Source organism: Camelus bactrianus, chromosome 9 (assembly GCF_048773025.1).
Source record: "Camelus bactrianus isolate YW-2024 breed Bactrian camel chromosome 9, ASM4877302v1, whole genome shotgun sequence".
In the NCBI taxonomy this organism is placed as follows: domain Eukaryota; kingdom Metazoa; phylum Chordata; class Mammalia; order Artiodactyla; family Camelidae; genus Camelus; species Camelus bactrianus.
The window spans coordinates 14,107,373-14,131,005 of record NC_133547.1 but is presented as its reverse complement, the minus strand read 5'-3'; the positions used below and the strand labels follow the sequence as shown (position 1 = coordinate 14,131,005).

Sequence of the window (23,633 nt, the reverse complement as noted above, 5' to 3'; positions counted from 1 at the left end):
GTGCTCATTCACAGGCGAATCGTAGCATGGAAAGTGTTTCACTACATTTATGAAATGCAGTAAAAGAAGGTACAAGTCTTTGTAGGTTTATTTCAGTCACACTGGTTTTAGTGCTAGTACCTGTCATTTTGCCAGTCTGCTCAGTTTTCCTAGTAAGTAGAAGATAGCTCTCCCTACAACTCTTTTTTCAAAAATACTCTTAAAAAAAAGGAAGTAGATGTTAATTCCTGATGATGGAATTAATGCAGTCTTGTTGAAAAAGAAATTAGTAATTCAATTTGAAGTTATAAAATAGGAAGTTAAAAGTACTCAAAATTTTAGCATCTAGAAATAATCACTATTAACATTGGTGTACATTCTTCTAAATTTTTCCTTATGCCTATGTTTATATGATTTTGGTTTTTTTCAGGAAAAAAAATCACATGAATTAATCATTTAAACGAATAAAGACCTCTCTAACTCTTAGTTTGAAAAAGGAATTCAACCCAATCAATGATTTGTTATATTTTCTTGTATGTAGTGTCAAAGGATAAAACTAAAACAATTTAGTTACCATGTTTGATGTCTTTAATTCAAGGGAAACAACCCATGGATTGGAGGAGTAGAGTGCCTCTGAAGCAGTAGAGTATTCTTCCCAAGGGGTTTTGGGCAAGAGGATTTTATAGAATGTGAGAAGAGGCAACAAGGAAATGGCATGATTGGCTCCGATGTCCTTATGAGAGATTTCCTTATGAGACTAGCTGGCCCTATTTCCTAGGGTAAGGTAGGCTGGCCAAAGCTGAGTTGGAGGATTGTGATTGGTGTGCACTAACTTTCCTATATAGGTGTTTCTTGTAACTTCAGTTTAGCTTTGTAATGTGGGCTGGACCGCTGAGCTGGCCTCCATTTTGTGGATCCTGATACACAAATTACCATTATCAGTAGGAATAAGAAGGAAGTGACAGTGGTATCCAACAACCGATTTGATAGACCTTTTGCTATTACACAGATATCAACTTATGCATTTTATTAGGAGATCAAATTGTCAAGTAAAGCTGCTTAGTTAAGTATTTTTTTTTTTTACATATTTTGATAACTTTCAGAAGACAGCACTAGTATCTCAAGACCAGGTATCTTAGGAGACTTCATTTTATAAACTGCTGACAAGGATGAGTTTATAATGATGTGAGTAGTTATAATTATGCAGTTATAAATAATGCAGCATAAAAGGTAGGGTTAACAAAAATTGAGTTTTTGTTAACATTTTCAATTTGTTACTCAAGTGGTCATATTGTCTGAGCTAGTTTTATGAGGCAGAATGATGTTTGTGTAGTTGCGGTCCTCCTTTTCTTTCTGAAATTCTCTGTGGGTAACATTGCTAGTGAAGACTAGTTACATTTGTAAACTGTGTTCTGTTGTGTACAAGCATGATAAGGACGAGCAGTAAGAAGCTCAAATGTCCTCAGAAAAACAGAACAGAGAGTATCCTTTAATGGTAGTAGATTACAGGATATGAAATTGTCTCTTCTTTATCAGTTAAAAATAGGTAACATTTTGTTGGTTTTTTTGTTTTTCACTTAATCTTGACAACTCTTTGAGGTACTAGCTACTATTGTTTTTCTCATTTTATTTATAAGGAAATCTAGGCAGTACAGATGAAATACTTGGTAACAGACACAATAACTTCAGAGCTAAGATTGACATACGGAAAGTTTAACTACAGAGCTTGCTCTTATTTGTGACAGTATATAACCTCGCAATAATTTTAACCTGCCTGTCTTGCTTATTAATTCATTATAAATGTCTTTCCTCATCATTTACTATGAATTAAGGTAATCACCTATAAAACAAATATACATATGAATAATACATACATATGAACAGTGGCCATGTATTAATCTTAACATCTTTTTGAAGAATAGCTTCCTTTTTACAGAATTTTTAAGTGCTTATTTATATTAATACATGGCCAGTCTTAAATTAAGAAGTAATTTCAAATAAAAAGAGAAACAATACTAATATAAGGCTTCATAGCTTTCCATTTTTCTTTTTGTTTATATATACACACATATGTTACAAACAAAATTACATTATGTTTATGCATTATTTTTTAAAATTACTATGTTTTGAAATATTTTTCATACTTTTCCCCAGTTTTATTGAGATATCATTGATCATGTTCTTAACTACAAATTTTTTTATAGCTTTGCATTTAATGACTACCTTTTTTTCCCCAACATCTTTGTGAAATTCATGCTGTTGCATGTAGCAGGTACTTTTTCTTTTGCTGTATATTCCATTATAGGATGTTGCACAGATTAGTTATCTGCTAGTCTGTTGTTGGAAATTTAGGTTATTTCTAATTTTTCTTTTAGAGATACTGCTGCTATGAACATTATTCTACATGTGGTTTGTGGACAAAAGCATTCGTTTTTGCTGTGGAGATACATAGGAGAAGGACTGCTGGGTTATGTAATATATTTATGTTCAGTTTTGTAGACACTGATGAACAGATTTCCAGTGTGTAATGCTTTCACAGCCACTGCATGAGAGTTTTAATAGTTAAGTGTAATATTGCAGTCTTTATGATAACCACTAAGAAAATAATGAATGACACTATAAATTAATGAGGAAAACTAGAGTAATGAGATATTTAATTAATACACCAGGAGGTAAGAATGGTGGCACAAAAGAGCAAAGAAACAGAGGGGACACATAAAAGCAAACATTGATGTATTCAACATTATTTGTAATTAAATTTAATGAAAGTAGATTAAGTCCAATAAAAAGAAAATTGTGGTCAGGCATGATGAAAAGAACAAAATCAGCCATATGCTTTAAGCAGCTGACACACATTAACTATACTGACACAGAAAACTTGAAATACCAAAGAGCTATAATGCAAATACTAAGGGAAAGTTGGTGTCTCTATATGAAGATCAGAAAAAAATTTATGAGCGATAACAGGGGGACGTTCCACAATGATAAAAGTTGAAACCTAGAAAGAAGATATAGTAACCATGAATTTGTATATACTTAATAGTAGCTTCAGGATAAACAAACCAAAGATTAACAAAAGAAAAAGATGAACTGACAAGTCCACAGTCATTGCTGAAGCTTTCAGTATACCTTTTGATAAGTGTTAGAACAAGGGAAAAAAAAAATCATTATTACAGATAGACGTTAATAGATGACCTAATTGACATCTAGAGAACACTAGATCCAACAACTGGAGAATATACAGACCCCACTTATTGAAATTTGCAAACTGCCTGACTTCTTTACTTTTTGTGTTCTGATCTGCTGAACAGGGAGATTAAATTAAATTATAGAGCACTGATGAAGACTAAATAGTAAGGTTTACAAAGCACCTATCAAATGGCGTTCTTAGCAAATATTTGTTTTCAAGCTGCAAGAGGCATGAACTTACTTTTCTCCAGCCTGGATGCTGGTGAGAGAGGTGGTAAATGATGCTACAAGGAATCAGGGGAGTTGACTGTGATTAAGAAACGGGAATTGCTGAGCTGGAGGATTCTGGGCCTTGTGTTGGCTGGGGGCAGGCCTCCATGTGAGCCAATGCTGTTTTGCAGTGGCACTGTTTCCTGCTTTTGTGTGTGGGATGATCAGGCATTCCTAGTTTCTGCATAACAAACCACCCCCAAGTTAGTGGCTTAGCTTTAGAACAATGATAACATTTATTTTAATCATTAATTTGTTCATTGGGCAGAACTTTATGGCGACAGCTAGAGTATCTGCTCTGTGTGGTTTCAGCTGGAGTAGCCCGAAGGTTGGGGGCTGGAATCACGAGAAGGTTTGGTGGTTGATGCCGGCAGTCGGCAGACACCTCAGCTGGACTGTGGCTGGAATATCTAGCTGTGGCCTTTCTGTGTAGATGCTGGGATTCCTAACAACAAAATGGTTGGGTTTCAGGGTGAGCATCTTGAGAGTGAGTTGTTAGTAGGAAGCTCCATTTCCTTTCTTAACCTAGCCTAGCCATGGAAGATACGCAGTGTCATTTACACTGCACTCTTGTTCATCAAGAGAATCACAAAGGCCTGTTTTGTTTTAAAGGAAGGGAAATAAACTCCACTTCTTGACAAAGTGGGTGAGTGGCAAAATTCTGGAAGAACATACAAAATCTGAAATATTGTGGGCCTTACTGGAATTAACAATACGTGACAGTCCCTGAGGCCACAGAGGAGGTTTAGGTGTGGATGGTGTCTTCCCTTTGCAGGCCTGGAATGTGGAATAGAGGGAAAATACCTTCCCACTCTCAGGTCCAGGCGAGTATTATCAGAGTGGAAGATGGGCCAGAACCCTCCTGCTAAAGTGTCTGGATCCTGTTTTCAGACAAGAGGACACTGCTTGTTGTCTGTGCTTGTCTATTGTATTTCTTGTGTGTGGAGGGTTTGGATTTGTCCAGAATCCCTCTTACCTCTGTTATTTTCTATGTATGTTGACAAGGTATTTTTACAAACAGGAAGACAGAAGGAAAAAGCTCATATTAATGTGCATCAGTTTGGGAGCTGAAAGGTGTATCTCATCTTATAGCTGACTTTTCTTTTCCCAGTTCTCACCTCTGTGGTCTCTGTGCTTCTCTAAGTGGGAAACCTTGAAGAGTATTGACAAGTACTCAACCATTTTTAACCATGGCTTTGGTAAGTTGCTGTTTCTCTCTAGTTCTTGAATGTAGTTAAGATATATTAGATTATGTGAGCATTTCCTTATTTTGAAATGTCTTATGTAATAGATATCTAAGAAACTCTCCCCAGTCCCTCCCATATCAGCGAAGTATGATGCCAAACAGCCCAAGGTGGTCCTGACGGATCCTTCTATTCTCCCTTGATATGTAGCATCTCCTGTAAGTTCAGCCTTCTTTTAAGAAGAATTATGGAGTAAAATTGTATTCCTTGAGGAAGAGATATTTCACCATCCAAAGAATAGCAGAGGGATGATTAAGAGAAGTTGGTCCTATTTGATTACTCATGGAAAAACTTGGAAATTCTTAGTATTTGTCTAGGAAAATAGAAGATTTAAGACATAAAATATACAGTTGGCAGTTGAGTGTCCTCAGTGTTGGTATGTGTTGAGATCCCGTGTTTTGTAAGGCTTTGAGGATTGGTTAAGAGTAAAATTGGGATTTGCATACAGAGAGATCAGGAATCTACCTTCGGAATCAGTCATGGAAAGATGAATATCAGGAGAAAGATCTGTCATGTATTTGAAAAGACACACACACACACACATAATAGAGATCTAAGAAGCTGTATACACAGGATGGACTATAGTGTAGCTATTAAAAATTTACTAAATAATTTGGCATAAGAAAGTGTAGTGCTTAGGACATATTTTTAAAAAATAGTCTTAAAAAAATAGTCTTATACACATGGCCAGTAGGTACATGAGAAGATGCTCAGTATTGCTAATTATCAGAGAAATGCATATCAAAACTACAATGAGGTCTTACCTCACACCAGTCAGAATGGATATTAAAAAGTCCCAAAACAATAAATACTAGAGAGAGTGTGGAGAAGGAACCCTCCTACACTGTTGGTGGGAATGTAATTTGGTGCAGCCACTATGGAAAACAGTATGGATATTCCTTTAAAAACAAAAAAATAGACTTACCATATGATCCAGAATCCCTCTCCTGGGCATATATCCAGAGAATTTTCTAATTGGAAAAGGTACATGCACCCCAATGTTCATAGCAGCACTATTTACAATAGTCAAGACATGGAAGCAACCTAAATGTCCATTGACATGATTGGATAAAGAAGATGTGGTATATATATACAATGGACTACTACTCAGCCATAAAAAAATAATAAAATAATGCCATTTGCAGCAACACAGATGGACCTGGAGAATGTCATTCTAAGTGAAGTAAGCCAGAAAGAGAAAGAAAAATACCCTATGATATCACTTATATGTGGAATCCAAAAAAAAAGACAAACATTTACAAAACAGAAATAAACTCACAGACATAGAAAACCAACTTATGGTTACCCGGGGGGGTGGGGGGGGAAGGGATAAACTGGGAGTTCAAGATTTGCATATACTAACTGCAAATATATAGATATATATAAAATAGATAAACAACAAGTTATACTGTATAGCATAGGGAACTATATTCAATATCTTGTAGTAACTTATGGTTAAAAACAATATGAAAACAAATATATGTATGTTCCTATATGACTGAAGCATTGTGCTGTACACCAGAAATTGGCACATTGTAAACTGATTATATTTCAATAAAAATACATTTAAAAAAAAAAAAGAAAAAGAAGTGGTATATGTATAGAATGGAATACTACTCAGCCATAAAAAAGAATGAAATACTGCCATTTGCAGCAACATGGATGGACCTATAGATTATCATACTACATGAAGTAAGTCAGACAAAGACAGATAGCATATGATATCACTTATATGTGGAATCTAAAAAAATGAGACAAATGAACTTACAAAACAGAGACAGACTCACAGACATAGAAAACAAACTTACGGTTACCAAAGGGAAAAGGAGGGGATAAAATAGGAGTTTTGAGATTAGCAGATGCAAACCTCTATATATAAAATGGATAAACAACAAGTTCCTATGGTATAGCACAGGGAACTATATTCAATACCTTGTAATAACCTATAATTAAAAAATATAAAAAAGTATATATATATATATGTATGGCTGAATCACTGTGCTGTACACCAGAAACTAACACATTGTAAATCAACTATACTTCAAGTAAAAAATGGTCTTAACAACAAAGCCCAAACAAGTTAGAGAATAATTTATTGTGACATATAAAACCATTACAAAAATGACTAATAGAAAAAAATGGAGGTGACATAATGAACCTGAGGCTTGAAGAAATTTTTTAATTTTATGCAAACTCTGTTATCGCTATATATTTATGTACAGATTTAATACTATATTGGAAAAGAAATTCCATGAATTGTATTTTCTTAGTCTGTAGAAAAATAGGATGTAAAAATTCAATTTATTACTCATTTATGAGCTAGTATTCACTATTTCACTTAATTGGAAAATTGTGATTCTTTTATTCATATCTAGCCATGTTTACAGACATGGTTAGTAACTGAGGAATCACATAATAGGCATGAACTTTTATCTAAATCAACTAGATTTCTTAAAAATATGTATAGAATCTGTTTTTGAGACACTGATTTCCTTAACTTCTCTTACCATAGACTTCCAGGTGATGCCTATTTGCTTTTGTACAGCCTCTTCTTGGATTTCAACCTTTATTCTCTTTCTATTTGAAAGCATTTCTTGAATTTCACCAGTAATGCTTGGGTTTGTGCTTTTAGGGATGGGTAACATTCAGGAAAGCAGCCCTAGACCTCTCAAGAGGAATGGGAATATCGGGTTCTGCTCTGAGGGAGTTATACTGGGATGTGATGATGGAGAACAGCAAGTTGGTCCCACGGGGTAAGCTGTCTACCTCAAATAATTTAAATATTCGCTCTGGAATATCAAGACTATCTTTTAAGAAAGTAAGCGAATTTTTTCATTCTGTTTTCAAAGGAACAGGTTAAGCTGTGTTGTATTGCAGGTGACACACCTCACCATTCTCATGATATTCATACCTTTCTCAGCCCCTTCATATAATTTCTACCTCCCTTGATACCCAGGAAGCTAGATGTGACTTGTAGGACACTGAAGACATGTCCATTGCCAAAGAAATCAGGTGGTACATTGTGTTTGAACTCAGAATCAGTAAAAATGCTCTGTGTTATTTTCTGAGCCATCTTTAGAGAGAAGAGCTAGACAAAAAGAATCCTGATATGTACTGATCATCAGAGTAATCTCCACAATTTACATGGTGATGGACTGAATAAAAAATATTTTAAAATGAAGTGAACATATTCATTTCTTATAACAAAATTGTTTTATTTGACCTACTTTGTCATTAAAAATTAGAACCCATGAACTCTGCATTTATCAGCATTTATCTACCATCCTAGGAAGAAACCTGTGAATGATTCAGAAAACTCCATTTTTCCTTTTAGCAGATAACAAACAAAAAATAGTAATCATAGCCAACATAATTCTCATTGTGCTTTACTGTTAAACTATATCACCTCTTAAGACAGAGAGTCAGTGTAGGTTTAAATAAAAGAAGACCTTTCTTTACCTCTCTCATCTCTGTTCTTTGTGATTCTTTGGTCACCCTAAGGTGACTGTTCTCTCAATCCCACTATCCTTCTCTGAAGTCTTCACTAATTGTTTTTGCTTAAAGGTCATTAGAAATTTAACTAATTCTCAACGTGTTTTATAGAATTGGTTTTAATTCTTAGAAATATTTTCATGCATTATTTCATCTTTATTTCTTATAAGCAGTGTGACCACTTTATCAGAGCAAGGGAATAAGCTGGGAGGGTTGTCAAGAAGACAGCTTAGTTGAGTGAGGGCTGATCAGGTGGGGAATTTTTAATTACATCTGTTAGGTCTTTTTTAAAAATTCACTTTTTAATTGTTTGCTGTTACTATATAAAATTAGTTAATCATTATATAAGAACTTTGTACCCAGCAACTTTTGTAAATTTAGTTGTAAGTGCTAGAATGCTTTACAGATTCTCTAGGATTTTGTAAGCAAACAATTGCCATCTATAAATAGCGGAAGTTTTTCTTCTTCCTTACAAATGTTTTATCTTTCATTTATTCTTATTGCCTTATTGCAATTGTGTTGAATAGAAGTGGTGAGAGTAGACATGGTTGCCCTTTTTTGATCATAGGAGGATGGTGCTTAATATTTCATCATTACACATAGCTGGAGGTTCTTCATAGATGCTCTATCAAATCTGGCAAGTTCTCTAGTCCTACTTTGCTGAGAATTTTTATCATGAAGGGATATTATATTTTGTAAGATACTTTTTCTGAAACTATTGATGTGATATGTCTTTTCTCCTTTTATCAACTAATATGATGAATTAAATTGATTTTTGAATGCTAAATCAATCTTGTATTTGTGGGTCATGTTGTATTTCCTTATATATATATTTCCAGATTAAATTTGTGTCAAATAAAAAAAAATATGTTGACCTCTGCTCCAAGTTCCTGGTATAGAGCTCCTAAAACCCTTGTCATTGCCTAAGTCATAAAAGTACTAGGAGCATCTTTTGTTCTAATATTTGGTCTTTAATCCTGCTTCTTGACACAGTTCCTCAATCCTCTGGAATTTCCTAGGTAATAGGAGTGTCTTTTGTTCTGAGATGGCAATTCTTGGTGGGCCCCTGGATGGTAGTTGGTCACCAGAAATATCAAGCCGTGATTGAAGTGATCAGCTCACTGGGTAGGGGAGAGGGACTGGAGATTAAGTTAATGATTGATTGTGCCTACATGATAAAGCCTCCATAAAAATCCCAAAAGTACGGGGCTCTGAGAGCTTGTAGGTCAGTGAACACATTTACGTACCGGGAGGTGGTGCATCCCAACACTGCAGGGACAAAAGCTCTTTGGCTTGGGACCCTTCCAGACATCCTTCTATGTACTCCCTCATCTGGCTGTTCATCTGTATCCTTTATGATGTCTTTTGTTATATTACAAACTGGTAAACACAAGTAAATGTTTCTCTGAGTTCTGTGAGCTGTCCTAGGAAATGCTCATACCCAAGGAAAGGGTCATGGGAACTCCGATTTACAGCCAGTCGGTCAGATGTACAGGTGACAGCCTGGGGCTTTTGACTGGCATCTGAAATAGGGTTGGGTAGTGGGGGAGACAGTCTTGTGGGACTGAGCCCTTAACCTGTAGGCTCTGATGCTATATATAGGTACATGGCATCAGAATTTAGTTAATTTGTAGGACACCCAACTTGTATTAGAGAATTGCTTGGTAAGGGGGAAAAACCCACACATTTGGTGACGAGAAGTAAACTAAAGTACGGTACTAGTGTAAGACTAAAGGAGAAACACAAGAGCAATGTGTTTTTCGTATCCAATTTGCTAACATTTTCTTAAGAAATTTTGCACAAGGTTTTAGTATGTTATTTTATCTTCTTGTAATGTCTTTGTCAAGTTTTGGTATTAATGTAGTACTGGCCTCATAAATAAGATGTGAACTGTTTTCTCCTCTGTTTTCCAGGAATCATTGTGTAAGATTGGTATTATATCTTAAATGCCTGGTAGAATCCTTTAGTAAAATCAGCTGGGCCTGGAGTTTTCTTTGTTTTTGATAACAAATTCATTTTCTTTAATAGATAATTGGGCTATTCAGATATTCTATTTCATCTTATGTCTGTTTTATAGTAAGTTGTATATTTCAAGTTTTGTCCATTTCATCTGAGTTGTCACATTTGTTGCAGTGAAATGGTTCATAGTAATTCCCTTGTTAGACTTCTACTATTTATATATTCCTTAGTGATAAATTCTTTTTTATTCCTGATATTAGTGATTTGTTGCAAAGACAGTTTTTTATTTTTAGTAATTCTAGGTAAGGTTTAATCTATTCTGTTGCTTTTTCCAAAGAAATCACTTTTTATTTCTTCTCTTATTTCCTTCCGGGTACTGAGGATTTACTTTGCCTTTCCATTTCTAGCTTATAAAGTGGAACCTCTGGTTACTGAGTTTGGACGTTTCTCTCTTTTACTATAACATTTAAAGCCAGAAATTCCCTACTTTAACTCCATTCCACAAATTTTTATATGTTGCATTTTTATCAGTCAGTTCAAAATATTTTCTTACTTCCATTTTGATTTCTCCTTTAACCTATGGATTATATAGAACTGTGTCGTTTAATTTCCAAACATTTGTGGGTTTTCTAGCTACTTCATTATTATTTACAGTTTAGCCCCATTTGATCAGAGAATACATTGTGTATGGTTTTGATCCTTTGAAATTCATTGATGCTTTTTGCATGGCCCAATATATATAGTCATATTGGTGAATATGCTATGTGCATCTGAAAGGAAATACGTATTTGGTAGATGTTGGGTGAGTTTTATACAAATATTAATTAGTCCAAGTTGGTTGATAGTTCATATCATTTATTCACTGGTTTTTTTTGTCTTGTTTTTTTCCAATTACTGAGAGATAGATATTAAAATTAGGGTCAGAACCAAAGTAATGTTGAGTTGAGTAAAGCACCTGGGGTGCAAAATTTAAGGAGGCACTCATTCTTAGGGTCGTGCAAGTGCAGTGTTGTTTGCTGTGTTTTTAGGTGTGTACACATAAATGATAATAATTGTTTTCCTAATGTATCACCTGTTCTATAATGAAACGTCCCCCTTATTACTGGTTTAGTTTATCTGAAATTAGTATAGCCACTTTAGCTATATATACCATCTCTATATAAACAAAACATACTATTAAAATTTTTACTCTGAATAGTTATATGTGGTTTAAAGAAATTAATATAATAAGAAGAGTTATTACATTAACCCAGAGAGTTACCATTTATGCTGTCTTCCTTTGTTCCTGAAGATCTCGTTTTCCCACTGGTAGCATTTTGTTTCAGCCTGAAGAACTTTCTTTTAGCATTTCTTGTAATGCAGGTCTGTTGGTGACAAATTCTGTTAGGTTTCTTTTATCTGAAAGTGTCTTTATTTTGCATTCATTCTTGATTATATTTTCTCTGGATATAGAATTCTGCTTTGTTAAAATTTAAACAATTAAAAAAATTATTTAGTGGACACTGACACCTCTAATTCCAATCCAATTTAACAAGATTTATTTTAGACCTCCTATTTACATGTCTGTGCCTCTTTTCTGACTGTGAGCATCCTGGTTCCAGGTATCCTTAGTACATTTACTTATTACTCAGTTACTCCGCATGTATCCAGTCTGCCATCCATGCTGACCACAAGCTCTGCCTGTTTCTCTGTACATGTCAACACATGGACCTAGACCCTGATTCTCTCCCCTCTTGTGGTCAAGAAGATTGAGTTCCTCCATGGCCCCCAACTTCCACCTCTCTCACAGAAGACATGTGAACTCTTCTCTTTCTATATCTTTATTTTGAAATTTTTTTGTGAAAAAAATCTCATAGAGGCTATGGGCCAGCAAGCACTGATAATGAGAACCACCACTCCTGTGGCAGGCGTCAACATCTAGTGAATCAACCTCCTTATCCCGGAACTCAAAACTTTTATAGTAGACGCTTGAGCCTCAGGCTGTTTATATATTTTGTATTTTGATATAGTGTCTTTGTTTACCTGAAGGTAAATACCAAATAGTCTAACAGTATGATTTAGGTTGGAGTTCTGAATCATGCAGTATTAGCTTAACCTCTGGAGGGGTTGGAAACTAAGGTCAGCCATGCAGGCAGTCACCATGTCTATGTGACTGAGCCCCAGCAAAAACTCTGAACACCAAGGCTCAGATGAGCTTCCCTGGTTGGCAGTACTCCATGCTTAGTCACACACCGTTGCTGGAAAAAGTCAGCATTGTCCATGACTTCACTGGGAGAAGCTCTGTTCTTGTACTTTTACCAGACTCTGCCCCATTTGGCTTTGACCCCTGACGTATTTTAATCTGTATCCTTTCACTGTAATAAATCATAACAGTTGACTGTAATAGCTTTCAGTAAGTTCTGTGAGTCCTAGCAATCATTTGCTGGAATTATCCTCAGAATCCCTGAACTTGTAATTCCTAAATTATTACTTCTCAAACTTTTTCTGACTTTTTTCTTAAGCACTTTAAGACAGTTTTCTTCTGAAAATAGCTCTACCTTCTCACACAAGGTCTGATATATAGTGTTCTAATTATCTTTTTGTAAATTTTAAATTTTAGTTTGTGTTTCCTCTTTGACTCAAGAATAAGTTAAGAGTTCAGATGTGAAATCAGGCTTTTGACTAGGAATATATAAAAGCTCGATGGATCATAAGTGATAATTATTAGATTACACTTGACCCTTGAACAGTGCAGGGATTGGGGAACTGACCCCCTGTGCAGTCAAAAATCTGCATATAACTTTTGAATCCCCCCAAACTTGATTACTAATAGCTTACTATTGACTGGAAGCCTTTTTGATAACATGACAGTTTATTAACACATATTTTGTATGTTATGTGTATTATATCCTGTAGTCTTACAATCAAGTAAGGTAGAGAAAAGAAAATGTTATTAAGAAAATCATAAGGAAAAGGAAATACATTTACATTATTACACTGTATTTATCATTACTGTAACTTTACGTTGTCTCTTTACAAGATGAATTGTCTGTCAGTACCTGCATTAATATTGTATTATACTAAACCCTTAGATATTGTACCTTTTACCAACATTAGACATAAAAAATTAAAAGATAATGTGAAAAAGAAATTCATATTTACTTATAGGTATAATGATTCATACATTTGTTAATGAAGAAGCAGCAAATTTTATTGCCTTAAAGTATTATAGTATAATCAATATGATTGCTTCATAGTAGCCTAACCTGTAAACTAAATGAATCATTACACAATTTTTTGTCACATACATTATTACAGTCATATTCACAATACAGTATTGGAAATATTGTTACTTAAAAAAAAAAACCTAACTGTGGTAAAAGGCTGATATGCAGTTTCTCCAATTATGAGAGAGAGGCATACTGTAATGGTAATATAATTCTTTGAAATTGAAGAAAACTAATACAGTATTAATTTTATGTTAAAAGTTACAGTATTATTTTTGTCTTTTTGATACCAGAGTAATGCTGGTCTCATAATGATTTGGAAGGTGTTCCCTCCATTACTTTTTTCTGGAAAGCCTATTCATAACAGATCTTAATTCTTAAGTGTTTGGCAGAATTTATTAGAGAAACTATATGGACCTGAAAATTTCTTTTTTGAAAGATTTTTAAAAGAATTTACAAATGAATTCAATTTTTAAAATAGTTATAAAGCTAGTCTGGTTATTATTTCATGTTGGGTGAGTTTTGGTAGTTTGTGATTTTTAAGAATTGAACTGTTTCATTTTAGTTGTCAAATTTATGGGCATAGAGTTGTTCATAGTATTCTCTTATTATCTTTTTATGTCTGTAGGGTGTGTAAAGCTTACTTTAATTCCTGATATAGGTGATTTTTGTCTTCCCTTTTTTCCTTTGTTAGTCTTAACAAATGTTTACCAATTTAATTGATCTTCTCAAAGAACCAACTTTTTGTTTTACTGGTGTTCAGTCTTTTTCAGTTTCCTATTTCATTTATTTCTATTCTTATTTTTATTATTTTTCTGCTTTGAGTTAATTTTGGTTTTTCTAGTTTCTTGAGGTAAAAGTCTACTGATTTGAGATCTTTTTTCTTTTCACATAATCACTTGATGCTTTGCATTTGCCTTTAAGTCTCATAAAGGAAGCAACAGACTGAAACTATTGATATATTCAACTTTTTAAATTTCAGTATATTTCTAATCCCCCTTGATAACAATGATTATTTAGAAGTGTGTTTTTTATTTACCAAGTGGTTGGAGAGTTTCTTATTTACTTTGTGTTATTGGGATCGAGTCTAATCATATATGGTTAGAGAACATTCTTTGCATGATTTCAGTAATTTTTAGTATGTTAAGGTTTGTTGTTATGTCCTAGAGTATAGTCTATCTTTGTAACTGTTCCATTTGTACTTGAAAAGCATGTGTTTCCTGTTGTTGTTGGGTAGATTGTTCTATAAATGCTGGTTATAGCCAGCTGATTGATGATATTGTTTAGTCCTTTTATATCTTTAATGATTTTCTATTTACTAGTTCAGTTGACTACTGAGAGAGGAAGGTTGAAGTCTTCCAGTGTAATTGTGGACTTGTCTGTTACTCTTTTCAGTTTTATCAGTTTTTGTGTCATATACTTGAAGCTTCTTTGTTATATGCATACACACTTGTGATTGTTAGGTCTTTTTGATGAATTTCTTATTTTGTAAAGTTCTTTTAGATTCCTGATAATTTTCTTTGCTTTTTAGCATTACTTGTCTGATAATATATAAGCCACTTAGCTTTCTTTTGATTCGTGTTTTCAGGGCATTCTTTATTCATCTTTTTACTTTTAACTATATTTGAAATGAGTTTCTTGTAGACAGCATGTAGTTGGGTCTTTAAAAAAATTCCATTTGACAGTCTCTGCTGTTAATTAACATGTGATGGAGATACCCCGAAGATGTGCCCCTGTCTTCATTATCTCTGCCTTCTGGTACTCGTGTCCTTGTGTATCCCTTCCCCTTGAGTGTGGCCAGGACCTCTGACTGTCCTTATTCTAACAGGTAGGATACAGCAAGGGTGAAAGGATGTCACTTCTGTGATTATGTTATATATGACTGTAACAGCAGTTTTTCCAGGAGACTCTCTCCCTTGTTAGCTTTAATGAAGCAAGTGGCCCATCTGGAGGGTCCATGTAGCAAGAAACTGAGAGTGGCCTTTGGGCATGAACCAACAAAAACCAGGATGCCCTCAGTCCAGTAGCCTGCAAAAAACTGAATGCTGCCAACAAGCATATGTGCTTAGAAGTAGCTCCTTCCCCAGTTAAGCCTTCAGATGAGACTCTAGCCCTGAACCATACCTTGATTGCAGACTTGTGGAAGATCCTGAAGCAGAATACCTAGCTAACTGTGGCTAGACTTCTGACCCTCAGAAACAGTTATGATGTACTTACTCCATCTTACCTAGGACCAGCACCACTGTAGTTTTCCCCAAAATGCTCCTGTTATTAGAATATTGGGTAGTTAAATTCTTTAAGCTGATTTCTGTGGACATTAGATTTAGTATTTAATCTTTGAAATGACTCTTGCTTTCTGACACAAGACATGGCAGGCTTACTTTGTAACTTCCCCTCCCCCAACCAGACACTTGAGACATGACCATCTTTTTTCATTAGATATTAGTCTTTGTTTAAAACATTTATTTATTAAAAGCACTTTATTTTTCATTTTTATTCTTATAGGTTATACTGCTGGCCTGTTACAGCCATTTCAGCTGGTGTCTGTGGCCTATTAACATGATCAATTAGTATTTGAAAGCTTACTTCTTCCTGGCGTAAGATGTTCAGGGCTCTCCTTGTACCTTCCCTACCATAAATCAAGATTCAGACATTTTTCTAGGGAGTTTATAAAATGGGCACTGGTATTTAGTGACCACAATATGAACAACAGGAGTGCTTCAAGCATTTTTGGCTTTTAAATTTTTAAGTGTTTGAGCATATTATCTCTTTCTCAAAACTGATCTCTTTCAACTTTTTATGTTTTCTGGGGTATATAGATCTAGAACTTTTTTTATTCATATACATTTTCAAATTGATTGGCATAGGAGTCTTTATCATTTAAATAGATATACACGCTCTGTGGTGGTGATTTCTCCTCTTGTTCTTATCTTATTTTACTTTTAATGTGTTTTATAACTCACTACATTCTACCTCTACCTCTGTATTTATTAGTTCCTTCCTTCTGCTTTTCTTTATTTTACTTTTTTAAGCTTAACTTGTTGAGGTGGATGCTTCATTTAGTAATCTTTATTATTTTATTTGTATTAATATAAGCATTTAAGTCCATGACTTACACTCTGGCTTCTATAGTTTTATGCCCTAGATACTGCTGAAAAATTGTATAGTGTCTTTAACATCATGGTTTTCTAGATGTTTCTTCATTTGGATTGTATTTCCACAACTGAAACAACACTTATTTAGTAGATTGCTTATTTATTTACATCATTAGTCTCTAGTTTATTGCAGCAAACTAATGTTTCTTGTTTTATTTCAACTTTGTTACACATAACATTGTTTAGTCCTAGGAACATTATTCTTGGTCCCTCCTTACGCATGGTTAATCTTTCACTTCTGATTTTCTTTAGACTATTGGCTAATCTTTATTGCCATCCTCTAGCCAAAAAATCAACATATTACTTGTCATAGAACTCATGGCACTCTTGTCCCATCAAGGCCTTTCTCCATATTATTGAGTCTGATTATTCTCCATTGGAGCTCCAAGCCTTTTTGATTAAAATTGTATAAGCGTTACAGTATGGCATACCTGTTAACAATATCTGAAAATTCTTTGAGATGCTTTTCTAAGAAATATAAGAATGGTTGGCTTTGGCTGTGTTAGTTTGGATATGCTTTTATTCTCATCTGAAATGGAAATAATATAGGAAAGAGTGTATTTCATTACTACAGTAGACGTATGTAAGGGATGGGAAGCAGAAAGAGATATATAGTAACTGTTGCTTAATTTTGGGGTTAAATAATACTCATCTGTCTTAACAATATCTTATCTTCCTAATATTTACCTTCATTCTCATCAAAATTTCTATTCCTTTATCCATTAATTAACTTGTTCTGTAACTAACAACTGCATTGTCCTAGGAGCTTATTCTTTAGTGGCATATGAGAGAAATGATTGCATCTGCCCTTGTGGGTCTTTAGGAATAAGGAAATAAATGCATTAATTTAAATAATAAAGAGAAATCAATGTACAATGAAGTCAAGGAACTAGGTGCTAGAATAGAAACTTCTTCGATAGGGTCAGCTGATACAACCGTTTTGAGTAAGCACCCTTCAGATCAGATGGAAAAAAAGGAGGAAATCACACAGTGAACCCACCCATGGGAGGTGAAAGAGATAGGTAGCTCTAGGAGATAAATATTTCATGATCTGGGAACTAAAAGGAAGAGGATTTTAGGCAAGAGGATAGAGTGAAATGAAATAAGTAGGTCCTTGTTATCCATGAGAAATTGCTTGGATGGAGAAGCCATTAAAAACAGCTTGTAAGCAGGGACAACCAAATCTTGATCTGCATCAGGAATTATTTAGTAGAGACATCAGAAATACAGGTGCTTGGGACCTGTCCTTTGATACTGACTGAGTTCATCTAGGTTGGTTGCTATACATCAGGACTTGCAACAACTTTCCCAGTTGATTCTGATCAACACCTAAGTTTCAGAGCCATGGACTTAACTTTGCCCTTTCATAACTTCCATATCATATATATAATCTCCTCATTCTCTGAGTCTTCTTGCTTTTCTTCAGATTTTAAAACACTGTTAACTACTGACTGCTAACATTCATTATTTTCAATTTGTTTCCTCTATGTATTTAATAACAATTTAATTTTTCTGGCACAGGGAAAAATAAAATCATTTGTTTCCTTTCTCCTGTTCTTTCACATTTGGAGTCCAGATGTAAGACAAAGACATTTTTAGGAAAAAAAAAAAAAGGTTCCTAATGCAAGGTAATTGAAAAAGTAAAATCCTTGACCTTGAGGACAACATTTTTAGAAATAACTGGCAAAACAAAAGCAAGATTGAGGGAAGGGTCTCAAGGGGGACATTTTAGCTAAATGAAAATAATTTCTGAAAATGTAGCCAATTATAAGCATAAATCTTTTACTCTGTATCAGGGAATTTATAAGAGATGCTCTATAGGTAAAGGGATATGAGAACATCTTTGTAGTTCAGACTTTGCTCATGATGAGAGTTCTTTCTAGTGAGAAAACCTATGAATGTAAAAAAATATGGAAGGGCCTTTGGTGTGCATGAACAATACACTGCATATCTGAAAATTCCTACTGTTATGCAAGCTAGTAAATGTCCAAAGCGTAGGGCATGCCTTAGGTTTCCACAGAGACCTTACAGTACACTAGAAATTCATTTTGATGAGTTGTTATAAATGTAACATATGTGGAAAAGCCTTCAGAGCATGTGGAAAATTCACTCAGCATCACAGAATTTGTACTGGTGAGAAATACTTAAGACAGTAAGCAATCTTTTAGAATATACAGGCAACTTACTGGACATCTGAGAATCCACAGAGAAACCCTATGAGTGTAAGGAGTGTGAGAAGGCCTTTAGATTCTATGGAGAGCATAAAAAATTTCATATTGGTTAGAAACCCTACAAATACTTGGAATATAGAAAGGCATTAGATTTCAGTCACAGCCTAGATCACATGAAATATGTAGGTGATGTGTTGGGAGTCTCTAAGACTACATGCACATTCACAGACTCACTGGAAGGTCTTACAGGCCTCAGTGTATAGTTGTAACCATGTCTAAAATTTCTTACAGCAATGTACTAAGGATCATAAGGGAAAAGACACAGGTGATGTCTAAAGGAATCAGTCCCCGGGTTTCCTAATGCTCTCTTCCTCCCATTAGGGGTCACACAGAATGCAAGCTCCCCCAGAAGGAAAAATACAGCAATATTTATGCAGTGTTACTCTCCAGGGAGAAAAATCACTGCGCAAGATTTTTACTGGGAACTGGTCACATAGAAGCCCTCTGTTTAACAAGTACTAAAATTTCAGACTTCCGGAAGGAAAGCAAGTATTCAGCATAAACCATATTGTTTGCATAAACAGTGTAGGTACTATGTACGCTTGTAAATTAGGGAATAGTAAGAACACTCTTGAAATCTTAGTTTTCAGATGCCAGCCAAAGGCCAACCTTGCAAGCAGGCCTTTCTAAGCAATATCAGCAGTATTCTCTTGGGCCTTGGCCAAGGCATCTTTACCGCAAAATTATTATCACTAGAACCCCCACAGCATGTTGAGAGCAACTAGCACTATTTGCCTTAGTTATACCTTCCAAGAGTCTTCAATTTAGCTGGTTTAAACAAACACCACATTGAGCCATAAAGGTCTATTTTAGAAAGCCAGGTGGCTTACTCAAGTTTCTGTATTAACCCTTCTTTATCTATCCTGAGGCATCGATTTAGGTACAATACAACACTGTCCAGTACATTAAATCTTACCTGAATGCCTTCCAGGGCTGAGACAGCGTCATAATAGAGCACCTACACCAGAAGTGCAGTCCCGGAGGGCACATGTGGTCCTCCTGGAAACAAGGAGTTTACAGTTGTTAGAGTGCCCGAAGTGGGACGTGCACTAGTCAGGCAGTACGGGTGTATGAAGTTTGAGGATTTAGGGGTTGATTTGAGGCAGGACCATGAGTGACAGTAACACACAACAATATTGATTAGGTGGTACTTAGAGTTACATGAGAAAGGAAATGCCTTCTAGCAAGACACCTTTCAAGGACAGCAGTGTGAGGCTACCACCCAGAAGGGGAATAGGGCAAGGTACCTATTTACCAGGAAAGAAGGGGAAATCAGAAAGGGGGCTTATGTGTCTAGGTGACATCACTCAGCCCAAGGTGGGTGGGTAGTCTCTGGATTAGAGAGCTCTGAAGGGCAACAGCAGTTTGGAGTTTTTAAAATAGATACAGGGCTTGTCTTATTCATGGTTAGCAGATGTTGATACAACTCCATGGGGTGTACAGAGCAGGTAGGCTCTAAATGTCCAAAATACATGTTTATTTGGACTATATTTAAAACTACATGATGTGTTAGATTTGAGCTGGCACTGGTAGGTTTTAGGCTGAGGATTCTAGCCTGCTGTGAGGAAATAACAATTTGGGGGCCATTTTAGGCTAATACACATGGGCCATCTTTGGCTTATTACATAACAAGAGGTTAATAGGGCCCCCAATATGACCTCTCATCATGGGCCTCCCACCCTGGGGTTGCCAGGTCAATTCAAATAATTCAGTTTAGTTCTTGGCTTCAGAGGCACTGCCTAAAGCTAGTTAGTCTCCGTTTTGCTTATCTGTAACATCAGCTCATTCACTTCAGGAGCGTGAGTAGTATCTGGAGGTGTACTGCATGGAAAGTGCTAGAACTGGGGCCAACCCCTGCTGGCCCACAGTCAGTCCTGTCAAGTGTCTTCCCAGGTGTTGGGTTTTTGTTTTTGTTTTCTCTTTTGTTACAAAATCATCATGTCCCATTTAGTAAACATAACAACATAATTTCTTACTCTCATCTGTTTTGTTTGGAAGGGACAAAAGAGGGACAAAAGCATTTTCACAGAAAAAAATTTGTCTGTAACTTAATCAGAAAGATACATTATATCCAGGTCAGGACAAAATCCTGAAGTTTCCTTTTTTCCAAGTGGGTTTACATAACCCTCCCTCTCCCTTTCATGCTGGTAAGTCATCTAATAAGCAGCCTAGAAAAGAGCTTTTGGGAGATAGCTGCATTTAATAATCAAACTGCCTTACTAAGAGGTATGTACCATGAAAAAGGTGAGGGAAGTAGAGTCAGACCATTACCATTCCATTGTTAACAAACTTCAGTTAATCCAGAAAGCCTGCTCTAAAAGTAAATTCTTGACACATTAAGGAAATGATAACAGAAAGAAATTTGGAACATTTGAAATGAAGAAAGCACTGAAAGGGATAAACAGATAAAAGTCATAAAGTAACAGACAGCTCTTGAGTTTTAAAAATTGTTTGGTATTTTACAGCTAAAATGATTCATAGTCTGATGTGGTTCTCAGTGTATATACAGGTAATATTTAAGACAACTATATCATAAAGTGGGGGATGTTAAAGAGACCTCAGCCACGTTAAGATCTCTACTTTTCACACAAAGTGATAAATATTGATACTAGTAGACTATGATGAGTGTGTATATCATAATCCATAAAGCAACCACTAAATAAACCTATACAAAGAAATATAAACAATATGAATAAATTAGAATGGAATACTAACAAGTATTCATAAAAATCACAGCAATGGCAGGAGAGAACAGAAATAGACGGTAGGAGCAACAAAACAAATAAAATGGCAGACTTAAATCTTAACATCAGTAAGTATATTAAATGAGTATGATTTAAACATACAAATTAAGATTATCAAAAAAAGGTTTTTTTAATGACCAAAGTGTATGCAATCTACAAGAAACTCTCTTCAAATAATATAGGTAGGTTAAGAGTAAATAAACAGATGGACCTATTATGATAGCTACTTTCAAAAAAAAAAACAAACTAGGGAAAAAGAAGCGTTGGCAGGGATGTGGAGAAATTGGAACTTTCATGTACTGTTGGTGGGAGTGTAAGTTTTTTAAGCAAAAAGGAACCAGAACTTGATGGTTCTGAAAATTCTCAGCCTATCCCTATTGCAAAAACTGAGAAAGCTTGATCTGAAAACTACAGGTGTGACGAAAAAAACCATTTGATGAGATTAGTCTGGGTATGAAGTCACCGCAACAGAAACAATATAGTTTGAACTGAAGGGGACAGGAATGGGAGGAAATGAAGGAAGGATGTCAGACTTCATAGAACCACCATAGAGCTGTTTGGCAGCAGGTGTGCTATTCTTCAAGACAAGGAAGAAGGACCCCAAAGGTGATTCAGAGATCATCAGGGCTGCCTCCTCAGTTTCAAAGGGAAAGGAGTTGGGGGAGCTCCCTTGGTTTCATCAGGCCAGATGGAGCCTTGTGGATGGGGCTGCCCGGAGCCTTGGGAATGTGACTCCCACCTGGCAGACCCTTGATATGACCTCCATCTGACAGAGCTGCAGAGGCAGGACTGCCACCCAAGTGGATCCAGGAGGTGGGACATTGAACCAAAGAAGATTGATTAATTCTCAAGCCTTCAGATGTAATGTGCTTGCCTTACTAAGTTTTGGACTTGCTTGGGACCTATCCCCCATTTTTTTTTCCTCCTGATTTCTCCCTTTTGGAATGGGAATGTCTATCCTATGCTTGTCCCAAAGTTGCATTTTGGAAGCACGTATCTTATGTGGTTTCATGGGTTGACAGCTGGAGAAGAATTTTGCCTCAGGATGAATCATGCCTCAAGTCTCACCTGTTTCTGATATAGGTGATATTTATATGATACTTTGGACTTTATACTTTAGAGGTGATGCTAGAGCGAGTTGACTCTTGGGGCTGTTGGGACAGGATGAATATATTTTGCATATGAGAAGTACATGAATTTTGGGGGGCCAGGGGTGGAATGTTTGTGTTTCCCCAAAATTTATGTAGAAGCCTTACCCCCAATGGAATGTTATATGGAGATATGTGGATGGTATGAGAGATAATTATGTTTAGATGATATCATGAATGTGGGCTCCTGTGATAGAATTAGTGCCCTTCTGAAAAGAGGAAGAGACCAGAGCTTGCTCTCTCTCTCCATGATGTGAGGACCTGTAAGCCACCTGTAAGCCAGGAGGATTATCACTAGGAACTAAATCTGCCAGCACCTTGATCTTGGACTGCCAAGCATGCACAACAGTGAGAAACAAATGTCTGTTTTTTTAAGCTACCCAGTCTATGGTATTTGTTTTAGCAGCCTGAACTGACTACGACAGAGAGGAAGTTTTAAAATATATATAAAGCTAGGTGAAAATACTACACATCAGAATTTGTGGTGTGCAGCTAAAGCAGTGCTGAGAGGGAATTTATAATGTTAAATGCTTACATTAGAAAAATAGAAAGGTCTTGTACCAATTATTTAAGTCCCTACCTCAAGAAAATAGAAAAATGAATAAAATAAACCCAAAGCCAGAAGAAGGTAGGAAGTAATGAGTGGAAATCAGAGATAATGGAAACAGGAATTAACTGAACAATGAGTTAAACCAAAAGCTTTTATTCAATAAAATTGATAAAGTTCTACCAAGACAACAAAGGTAAAAAGAGAAGACACAAATCTTTAATATCAGGAATGAAATGGGGGTATCAATGCAGATCCTGCAACTACTGAAAAGATAGAGAATACTATTGTTGTAGGCAGAAAAATGGCTCCCTCCAAATATTATGTCCTAATCCACAGAACATATGAATATATTACATTACATGGCAAAGGGGAATTAAGTTTACAGATGAAACAAAGTTCACTCATCAGCTGATATAGGGGAATTATCCTAGATTATCCAGATGGACCTGGTAAAATCACAAAGATC

The 23,633-nt window shown here is 35.5% G+C and overlaps 2 protein-coding genes across 20 annotated transcripts in view; one reads left to right on the top strand and one right to left on the bottom strand.

Annotated features, from left to right (window-relative positions):
- The window catches only part of LOC105072622 (uncharacterized), a 166,551-nt gene that overhangs the window by 44,720 nt on the left and 98,198 nt on the right, over positions 1 to 23,633 (top strand). The window contains 2 exon segments of the mRNA XM_074371187.1: positions 4,550 to 4,637; positions 7,315 to 7,435. Coding sequence (XP_074227288.1) covers positions 4,550 to 4,637; positions 7,315 to 7,435 — 209 coding nt within the window.
- Positions 1 to 23,633, bottom strand: part of LOC123618230 (uncharacterized) — a 93,622-nt gene that overhangs the window by 24,011 nt on the left and 45,978 nt on the right. For all 19 annotated transcript variants that reach the window (XM_074371149.1, XM_074371148.1, XM_074371154.1 and 16 more), the window contains 2 exons: positions 19,642 to 19,724; positions 11,395 to 11,497 (listed from right to left, as the gene is read on the bottom strand). The gene's annotated coding sequence lies outside the window, so the exon portion shown is untranslated. The remainder of the gene's footprint in view (positions 1 to 11,394; positions 11,498 to 19,641; positions 19,725 to 23,633) is intronic.